At 49.4% G+C, this 10,877-nt stretch overlaps 2 protein-coding genes across 6 annotated transcripts in view; one reads left to right on the top strand and one right to left on the bottom strand.

The window, feature by feature from the left end:
- Positions 1–9,911, top strand: part of LOC100748135 (U7 snRNA-associated Sm-like protein LSm11) — a 16,691-nt gene extending 6,780 nt beyond the window's left edge. The window contains exons 3-5 of one of the 2 annotated variants that reach the window (XM_003490828.4): positions 2,432–2,568; positions 6,559–6,697; positions 9,616–9,911. In XM_003490828.4, the coding sequence (XP_003490876.1) occupies positions 2,432–2,568; positions 6,559–6,697; positions 9,616–9,764 (425 nt within the window). In that variant the 3' untranslated portion in view covers positions 9,765–9,911. Of the gene's footprint in view, positions 1–2,318; positions 2,569–6,558; positions 6,698–9,615 lie in introns of both variants that reach the window. The other variant, XM_033321658.1, reaches the window with a different exon arrangement.
- LOC100748014 (ecdysone-induced protein 74EF) overlaps positions 1–10,877 on the bottom strand; it is a 152,379-nt gene that overhangs the window by 118,221 nt on the left and 23,281 nt on the right. The window lies entirely within an intron of this gene.

The following is a 10,877-nucleotide window of genomic DNA, read 5'->3' as shown; positions in this document are numbered from 1 at the left end:
TGGAAGCGGCGGGTCTCGCGTTATCTCGTTCGCGCCGCCGGTATATAACTGAAAATGGAAAAATGCAGCTGGACTGGTCGAAAGGGGAGAGGAAAAAATAGTGGCACGTTGGAGGTGGACGAACGTTTACTCCTTACTTCTCCTCTCTCGCGCTTTCTTGCTATGCCATGCCTCTGCTTTCTCGAGAGCTCGCGAGATCGTCCGGGCAGATTGCATCCTCGCGTGGAGAACGAGAACCGACAGTGGAAAGCGACTATCGTAAACACGGAGGCGACCCTTCCGTGCCTCGAGTAAATATTCCGAAGCTTTCCTTTATATCGGATGGAGATATATCGGCGTAAAAGCGGCAGATGCTCCGGGCGTAATTTCGATAATCCGTTTTACGAGCAACGCCAGCCTATTCGACTCGCTTCTCTGGCGATCGCGTTCCTTCGGTTCCATATAAACTGTGGGAAAAACCTGGGAGGATCGGCGCGTTCGCCGTCGCGATTAGCCACGCGTGTACCGTAAACGAAGCAATTTCTAATTTCACCACGACTCCGTTGCCGCTAGCTTCGCCGTGTCTCCCTTTCGCCGTCCTAAGAGACGAAGACCCCAGCGATCGTATTTTCCTCGAAAATTCATGGAGCACGGTTCGATGGACGTATTTTTATCGGTCTCGTGGTAGACGATCGGTTCTCGGCCAGGCTAGTGGTTCTCGTTCGGGGGCTTCTCGCAACTTTTTATTTTTAGAAATCACCCAACGCACCGTGTACCGTAACGCCACGCCGTGCTCTCGAAAAATGGCTCGGTCGCGCGAGTGTCGGCGAGCAGAGCGTTAGAGGCTGGTCGGTCGTAGCTCGCCGAGTGGAATTGGATCGCGACGATAGTGAAAGTGGCGCGTGGTGCACGCGGAAAGGAATAAAGAAAGGTGGAAAAGAAGCGAGTAGAAGCGAGGGGCCGGGGTAACCGGGGAGCGTAGGTTTAAGGTGGATGAAAGTTATCGGAGAAAGCCAATTGGCAGCGTCGATCTCGCGAGTGCACGATCGCCACTCGAGCCGCTCTTTTCGCGCTCGCCGCCCGTCTCCGCACGCAACGCCTATCGACGTACGCTGCGTTCGAAGGTGCTCGCGCCAACGCGAGCGAGACCTTGCTTGCATACTCTCCTCTACTCTCTTTCTCTTATATACGAGTACACGCATATTGGTATACGCGTCGTTATACGCGTTACCGCACGCGTCCGTGTGTATGTGTGAAATCGCGCGCGGCCGCGGCACGATACACACACGGGCAAAATAAGTGCACTCGTGTGCACACCGTATGGCAGAGAGGGAGAGAGAGAGAGAGAGTGTGTGTGTATAGAGCAGAGCCAGCCTTTACGTAACTCTGCGGCGTTCCTCTTTCCGCGCCCGGTCGGCCAGGGCCGAGCTACCTTCTCGCGAGGCCCCCTACCATCGAACGTCAACGCTCTATACACACGCGCGTACACGCACGCACACGCGCATTTCCCCGATCCGAAATCGGTTTTTATGGGAACGCACGATGATATTCCAGAGGCTGGTTGCTTAGAGTTAGAGAGCCGCCGACCGACCGACCGACGACCAGTCATGCACGGTGAATACTTTCGCCGTTGCGAATAGTCAACGAAACGTGCAACGTATAGAAGAAGTTACGAGTTCTACGAAATACGTGTTCGCGTGCCTCTCGGCCGCTACGTAATTTATCGTAATCAAATATTTATCGTCGTAAATAACTGTCGCTAGCGCGACAATGCGGTATACTCCACCCCTTCCTTCCCTCCTTTTTTCTTTCTTCTTTTACCTTAGAGACGGCGCGATGGCCTTATCGATAGAAGGAAGAGAGGCTGGAGGGTATTCCGCTCGCGCAATTCGGTTCGCTTCTCTCGCATACAAACTCGATTTTTCTTAATGGAGCCGCAGCTCCGTCGGTATCTTCGACATCGTCCTCGTTGTCGGCCGCCGTATGCGTAATGGCTCGTCGTCTCTCGTCTCGCGGTGACGGCGAAAACCAGCAAAAACTGAACAACTAGAAGCGCGATGTTATCGGCGAGCGTTCGTCTCCGCGGAATACAACGATGATTCGTCGACGAACCGACGAGTCGCGAGAGTCGCATAAATTCTTATTAGCACGGCGTTACGACCGCCTGGAAAAATTCTGCCAGGATAATGCCGAACGCGTCCGCTCGTTAGCCTGATAACTCGCTCTCGATCGAGAGATATAGCGAATTTCACCCCCGTCGCTCTTTATTCTCCTAATATTTTCGTTTCGTTCACCCCTGTTTCTTCCGATCTAATCTATTTCGACGATACATGGGACAGTTATAGCCTCCGTCCAAGATTTTTCTTCGGCCCCGACTATTATATAGAGCGGGGCGGCACCGTAAGAAGAATAAATTCCGAATCAGCGATTTCTTTTCCTTTGCGATGTGCAGAGCCTGTGACTGGCAGAAAGACGACCGGACGACCAGACTGGAGTATAGAAGGAAGAAACGTCCTCGCGAAAATGCAAAGAGCCTTCGGCCCGTTAGGTATGCTACACGGATACATGGAAAGTCGGACCCGCGTTAAGGTAGGTCAGGCCCTGTAACATTTTTCCACGAATCAGACACGTTGTTTCGAAGGAAACGATTGCCGTTTAACCGTTACGATCGATACGGAATTCGAGGAAGATCGTAAGTAACGTTAGGAAGTCGAGCAACTTCCTCGCGAAATCCTCCGATCTAAATCTCAAACGTGTAAAATGAAGAAATAAAAGGAAAACGTGAGAGAAACAAAAAAGGGTAGCTTTAAAGGCACCGAATAGAAGAGAATACGTGGATCGACTATCTTGATTCGTGCTTAGCGGCTCCACGACCATGGAAATTCGAGGGTAGTCCTGAAAGCGGCACTGTAAACACCCACGCCCCCTCTCCCTCCATCTCTGCCTGACCCTTGGCATTGTGCGCGCACGCACATGCGGCTGACACACTTTCGCGATCGGGAGACACGTGCGCGAGCCCTTCGAAGGTAAACGAGGGCTGGAAACAGCCGAAAGGTACGGATGGAGGGAGAAAGGAAAGCATTCGGGTCAACACTCGTCTCCATGGAGACAACCAGGGCCTTTCTCCTCGTGTTTACGCCCCTGATCTTACCCTTACTTCCGAGGGACGCATCAAGAAGACAAGGTCGACCATGGAAAAGTCAAAAGACTCGCTGCTCTATGGAACATGGTCGTTTCGCTCGCTATGCTCAGGAAGCGCTCAAGCAGGCACGTACCTTCGTGCCAACACAGACAATTACTTTCTAAATCGTTCGTCCATTCTTCGTCGTTTAATTACGTCTAATTACGCCATCGAAGGGTTAATAGAGTATCTTCCGGGAATAAGTTGCACGCTAGGGATTATAGCGACGGAGATATCGCAAGGTTAGAGGAAAGCTTGGTACTTTATCTGGACGGTTGCGTAACGAGAAAGCGAGGACGCGCGCGTATCAAACGTTTTTAATCTGGCCGTGGCGGCATTCTTCTTCGACGGGGAAACTGAATATCGCGTGTGAGTCACACGGCGATCCAATGAAATCACGCGAAGACGTTTCTGGATCGTATTAGTCGCCGACAACGATCGCGAGCCATTTTTCTCGCGACCGGAAAATAAATCAACGTGCAAGGTCTTTGTGTTTCGTTTTCTTTTTCTTCTCCTAGCGTATCGCTGTAACGGAGAGAAATCGCGAACGAAGTCGCCGGCGGCTCGTCCCGACCGAATCGAACGACGAAAGGAGGAAAAATGCACTTCCTGCCACATCGAGTATCTCGTTGCTTCCTACTTCCATAATTAGCGGCGCGTTTGGCGAATGCGAGAGAGAACGGGATTTCTGATCCGAAGCAGGAAGCGTTACGCCGACTTCTCTTCTACGTTTCCCGAACTGCTCCAAAATGAAGCGAGGCTGGCCTAACGCGTTGTCGAGATACGACCAAGTTCCAGATCCGGGATAAAAATAAACATAGGTTCGCGTTCCGATCACGTACCGGCGAATCGGTCGGGGAACCTTTTCGAAGGGGGCTGTTCGTTCTCGTCGTTCGACTCCTCGACCATCATAGACATAGCGATATAAGACATTTAAAACGCCCCAGCTTACTCGGTTAACTTCGTTCGAACGGAACGTCTGACAAAAAAAGAAAAAAGGTTAATCATCGTTAAATTGATGTAATTGATCTTCCTGCGGAAGCGCCAGTCTATATTCGATATTCTCAATGAGCGGAATCGAGTTCCTAATTAAACTTCTTTCGGATGTCGAGCTTTTAATAAGAGACGGGAACGTGTTTCTCGATTAATTACTTTCATTAGCTTTCATTCGCGGCTTTGTCCGCCCATCGTCGTTCCAACGACGTTTTATTTCTACGACAAAGTCTTCGCGCTGTCTCTTAGATGCATCAGCACGCACCGCGCGCGTTTCATGAAACCACCGTCCTTGGGAACAGATCCTAATCGCTAACCTTCGGATGTGCCTGCATCCGGAAAGAAGATTTCTATCTGCGTCGATCGATTACTCGGCCTTCGGCTGCTCCTCGAATCGCCGAAGAAAGCGATTGCCATTTTCCTTGGAACCAGTCCCATCTCGCGTTATTTTCATACATTCCAACGTAATAGCTTGTATAATGCACCGTTGCGTTACGTAACGAAGATCGCGAATGGAGAAAAAGGAAAGAGACAGTTAACGAATATGATTCGCGCGATTTCTATTACTTCGTACGCGTTCATCGTTATCCTCGCGATCACGCTCTTACGCTCCATCGTTTGTCGCTGTTATTCTCGTGGAATTTCGTTCGAGCGATTTCTCAAGTCGTTACGATCGAAAGGAACGGAAGTAAATCCGTGCGATTCGTCCGACTTTGTCTCGATCCCGGCTTAAGAGGCGTTCTAAATTTCCCGATCCGATCGAAATCTCCGTCACCGAACCTCCGGGTTCCGCCCGACCGATATTCGATATCTGTGAACCGCGGCTGAATGCACGAGAAATTTCACGTATTCGATCGCGATGACAAGACTAGATCGAACCTCGAACCCGACGATCGAGCAAATCTACGAACCAGATGACAACGCTGTTATCCTTCGCGATTAATCGACGGATCTGGCCCCGTTGGACCAGCAAGGATATGCCCCGAAGGAATCTTGAGGACTCCTAGAATCGATTCTAGCTTACAGCTGCCTCGACGTCCCTCTTCTCAATGGCGTTTCGCGCACGTACGGTACACGTGCACAGAGTCAATGACGAGCAGCAAAAGAAAGGTATCGTAAGGTTGTGTTTCGAATTCTTGATCGAACATTTCGAACACCTCGCGATTCCATTCTGCCGGGTAAATCAGATCGATTTAAGAAAACAGAGTTAAAAAGATTTTCGTTTCACCCGAAGAGAGAACAAGTTGGATCGAAGAATTTCAATGGAATTTACACTGAAATCTCGAACGATCGAGCTGGAAAGAATTTGATTAAACTAGATTAAAATGTTAAAAATATAACTCGATTTGTTCGAACATCTCGCGGAGAATTGTACTGAACACTGGATGCGTGTAAAAGGAAGGGAGAGGGGAGAGAGAGACAGAGACGGAGGAGCGAGTCAGAGTCGGAGTCACGCAATTAGTTTTCATTGCGACAAAGCTGGGTATATATCAGTGCGAAAGGCATTGAAGGGGGCCTTGCCACGGTCTGCACTTCCGCGTATCATGCTATCTTGCCTCGCGACATATCTACGCGCGACAAACAACGGAACGGCGTCCGTATTCTCGTAGACACGCTCGTGGTTACTGTCATTAATACAATTGTCGTCTGGAAAATGGAAAAGTTCGCGCGTGCACGTACACTTTCTCCCTTCGATCTGAAACGATTTTCGTCGTTCGTTGATGCACGATGTCTCAAAGTAGAAAGTTCAACATCGCCGAAGATTTAACCTTCGAGGAGGCTTTGTAAAAAGAATCTTCTTTGTCGAATAAAGCTGCACATTGGCCATGCGACCTTCTTCACGGTTAAAAGTTAATAAATCAGTGACAGATAATCGAGGTTGAGACATTGTATCCGAACGGAGCACGTACACGTTCGTCGGCAATTTGTTGTAATTGCCGCGTTAATGCTCTCCTTTCTCCCGTTCTTTCGCGACAAAAAAAAAAAAAAAAAAAGAGAGAAAAAGAAAAAAAAACGTACAATTAGAGCATGTAGGAATTATGCATGCGTCGTTTGGTGTGGTGCGCGCAAAAAATGACGCACCGTCTTTTGCCGGGCCGAAACGATCGATCAACGAAGGAACGAGCACAGGCAGCCGCGCGCGATGTTCATCTTCATCGCAAGTACGGACACGTACGATCTGGAATAGGCGAATCGAGATGCGCGTTACGTTCGTGCACTTATTTTCGAGGGAGGAGAACGACGGCGTCCCTCTCTTTCTCTCCGTTTCGCTTATTCCGTCTCGTTCTCGTGCCTGTTTCGCGAGAAGCCGGCTTTACCTGGAACGGTCGAACCGCCACGACGAACGGGTAACACGAGACTCGCCACGATTTAAAAGGAATAATCGTTCGTCCTTTGTGCCGAAGGTCTACACCAGGAACGCGCGCGGCATAAGGGGACACGTGGAGGCATACGTGGCTGCCTTCGACAAGCACTGGAACCTCGCGCTCGAGGACTGCTTCGAGGTTTGGACCCGTAAAGTCAAGAGGAAAGCACCTGCTCTTGGTAATTTCTTCCTTTTTTTTCTCTTTCTTGTTTTTTACCTCTCTTCTTTCTCGTCTTTCGTTGATTCTGCGATTCCAAGTCATTTAGATCGAGCCGCTTTGATCGAGCGACCAAATTAACGCCGCGTCGATTATAAAAATGTAGTCGTGCGTATAAGACGATCGTAAATTTGACATCGAACGGACAGAGCGGGTCGATTATTAAAATAACGTTGTCGTATCAATTTGATGGGATTTCCGTTTATTTCGTTTGGACGATAGCGTGGAGCATCTGCGATGAATCAGAAATCATTGGGATGCTAATACGGTCTATAAAAAGCGGTTGAAAGCTGTAACCTCCGACATTTGTAACGTGGCCGCTGGCTCGTCTTGCCGTGATTGGAGCGCGACAGGCGGTGCGCGAGGCGCGATACGGCCCTGGAAAAATTCAACCTCTGACAGTCGCTCAAGGCTATCGCCTTGCCGGAGAATTCTAAACAACAATGTGGTGGGTTCAATGAAAAGTCGAATAGCCACGACTGAAAGCTATCGGCCTTCTCCTGTCCTTTTTACCATTTCCATGGAATCACGTTCGACTTAATAAGAAAGAAACGAGAATCCGTTTCGATCGCTACCATCGAAACTATCGGTACGATTGAAACACGGTTCGAGTTTTCTTTCAACGAGTAATTTCAGTTTCTACGGTGCGTTAACGTATCCTGATACTCGACGCGACCGATACCGTGACACACGAAGCAATTCGTCATGTGTTCAGGGTTACATTATTTTTAACAGCATAACGTTTGCGTTTCGCAAAAACATATTCGGTATCTATTAATCGGCCTCGAAATGTTTCCATCCCACAATATATACAAATTGGCATGCAAATTTTTAAATTATACATAATGGACGCGTTGCGCCGCGTGCGTCCAGAATTTTAATACATCGTATCAATAGGCGTAGCAACGTTCGCATGTATTCTTCGAGACCAACGAGAATCCAATTTAGTCCTTCCTACACTTGTCCGACCATGAATGACTCCTACTACTGTCCGTGTCAATGAAACGTTCGCGCGCCTCTTCCTATTTACACGGTTAATCGATGTACGAATAGCACACGGTACGGTAGCACTTTTCCTACCTTCCATCTAGCGCGCCTCTGATTCTCCACTCGTCCAAATCTATTACAAGATCGAGCGTAATTACGCGTTTGAATATTTTAACACCGATGCTCTATATGAATGAAACTCTGCCTAATAACAACGAGAATAGCCTTTCGGTTCGGTTCGGTTCGATGACCTATTTTGAATAATTAGCCACTCCTCTCGATAATAGTACGTACGAGTGACGCGAGAATCGATAAAATTAATCAACGGCTTCCGGCTGGCCGTTGCTTATCGTTAGCCACCTTTATTTACATGAAAAGAGAGAAGCGGAGGTAGTCAAGGGTCGTTGTATCGCGAGGGATACATCCTTAGGACGCCCCTTCACGCTAAGGGGCAAAGACCGACCTTGACTACATAGTGGTTGCTACGTTCGATACAAGGCCCATGTGCTTCGCGTCGTCCGTTTCCCTTTTTTCCTCTCTCTCGCGCGCACACGCGCTCCTTCCTTCTTCTGTTCATCGAACGCAAGAGGTCGTTCTCGCTGCTCGCTCTTTTCCTCTTCGCTTCGCTCGCGTCCTCTCTCCGTTCCTCTCTTCCTACTACTCCCGTTTTCCTCTTGCTCGCACCTCTGCCCTTCCGTTCCATCTTCCTCCTTTCCTCATTCCGCTACAACCCTACAACCTTCGGCACACGTTTTCATTCATTCACGTGGGTACGCCGCACGTGCGTCCGCAATTGCAACTTCCCTCGAACCTCTCTTATCGAGACCTTCGCCTTCCTCGCGTTCTCCGACGCTTATCCAAAGATATCCGGTGAACTGGTCGTGCTGCGTTTCTTCCAGCAACGCGTTATCCTCTGTTCGTTTGCATTTTTGTAGGCCGTTAGTCGCTAACCTAAATTCCTATCACGAAACTCGTGCAAGACGAAAATTTTCGGAACTGGAATTTCGTTTATCGCTGCGTGATCGTACGTACGATTCCGCCAGCTGACTCGATATCGTCGTACCTTTTCCAGCATGATAAAAATCTCGATAGCTGTTTCAATGTGCTCGTAAATCAACGAAATGATTCAACGATTTTTACGTTGTGGGAGGACAGTAGGGTGGGCGTCGCCGAGGGATGATTAATTAATGCTCGGTCGAGAACGAGACGGAGAGCGAGAAAAGATAGAAAAACGAGAAACAAGAGAGAGAAAATATATAGGACGACTGTGTGTTGTTGTTTCGAATGTAAAAGGTTATCCCTCCGAGAACACCGTAATCGCGGTACACCGAGAGAGTTCAGGGTTAGTTGGCCTACTGACGTACTTTAGGATATCCTGAGGGGTCGAGAGGTCGTTGATACGAAGCGGCGAGGGTGGCAAGCCGAGCGACCTTGAAGAGCAACTTCCAGGATCGATGTCTGCCGAGTACACGTGTCCCAGCGACTCCTCGCGCTTGCCTGCTCTCTCCTAACCGTATCGCCCTACGCCCTTCTGCTTCCCCTCGAGCTTGGCGGACACGTGCCAGCACATAAACAACCTTTCGAGTCTTACCTCGTGACCCATCGACATTCTCTTCGTCCGCGGTTTCCCCGTGACGTCAACCTCCGCTGTTTTCTCCCTATCCCGCTCCGATTCCCTATATAGTTTTCTGCTCTCGTTTCCACGATCGGAACGTTGCAATAAAAAAAGACCCGTTTCGAATATAAACTAAATCGAACGATATGTTTCGGTGATACGTTTTCAAGAATCCGGAGCGACAAGGTGTGTTTGGCACGACCAACCGTTTTCGGAAGACCCTCGATAAATTTTCCGAGTATTAACTTTTAAATGGTATCGCGTTCTCGATCCATTAGGTGCTCCAAGCGGCGTGAAGAGGAAAGAAGACACCGCGCCCAAAGTAGTCGTGAAGAAGATCGAAGGAAAGGAGGAGACCTTGGAGAGACACGTGCCGCAAATGCTGCTGAGGGGAGAACAGGTCGCTATAATCGTCAAAATCAATTGAGTCAGTGAATACGTCCTACCACCGAGAAACTGACACTGGTGACGTCACACGATTCCACGTTGCGACGTATCGTATCGCCGGACGAGTAACGAGCAACGCGACGCGATACCTTTTTTTTTTACAATAAAATTTTAATTTTCGACACTTTGCTCTCTTCTATCGATTCTCCCTAACGACGATCCCCCTAGACCGAGTTTCCAGCGTGCGACGCGTCTAGGAAATTCAGCAGGAATTCAGCAAGTAGACGGATTATTGTTTCTGACCGGTGCCTGCGATCGCGTTCGCTCGGAAGGAACGAGGGTGACGAGCTGTTCGATAAGAAACAGAGATAGGGAGAAGCGAAAGAGAGGCGAGAAGCAGCGGGAGAGACACACAGAGGCGGGGAGAAAGAGCACGATCGGTGCAAACATCCACGGGTCTCGCTAATCTGCGACTAATCCCACAGCGTGACCATCGACGAGGAAATTGTACAAGAAGAAAGTAAATTCGTAATTGTTCGACTGCACGCTGTCGTTGCAGTAACTAACTCGCCGCCGCGGTCGCTTTTTCTCTAAGGCGGTGCTCGTTGCACGTTAACCGGCTCTTTCTCTTCGTTTCTCGCGTGCTCGCGAATTGCGCGTCCCGAGAAATAAGAAAGTTTCGACGAATTACGCCTATAGACGGTACAACTATTTCTTATCTCGCCTCCAATACCTCCATACCATCGACCGTAAATTCTTCGATTTAATTGCCAGATTTCATAGGGATCGCGCCGCCTTTGAATCCGTTCTCCACGCAACTAAAGAAACTACCAAAACCATTGGCATTCGTCCATTAGACATCAACATCCTCCCACGCGAATTTTCTTTCCTCCGTGTTCAACAGCTACTCCGAAACGAGAGTAACGTGAATTTTTCCTCTTCTTACGGAACGGCCGGACGATAACGCGCGCCTCCTTCGTTTCTACGTCGCTGAAAAGCGCAACAGCGTCGCTTGGGCCACGGTGAAAGCAAGAACCCTGTCCCCCCTTGTCCCCTAGATCTACCGGGGGGCGCGCAATCCCGGCAGGCCCTCTCACTTTCGCTCTCCGGAGAAAGTCTGGCCGGCGTCACCGCTGGCCGCCCTCCACTCTGC

This window comes from Bombus impatiens, unplaced genomic scaffold (assembly GCF_000188095.3).
Source record: "Bombus impatiens unplaced genomic scaffold, BIMP_2.2 scf_0478, whole genome shotgun sequence".
Taxonomy (NCBI): domain Eukaryota; kingdom Metazoa; phylum Arthropoda; class Insecta; order Hymenoptera; family Apidae; genus Bombus; species Bombus impatiens.
The sequence above is the reverse complement of the archived record's forward strand: the minus strand, read 5'-3'. Positions and strand labels throughout refer to the sequence as shown.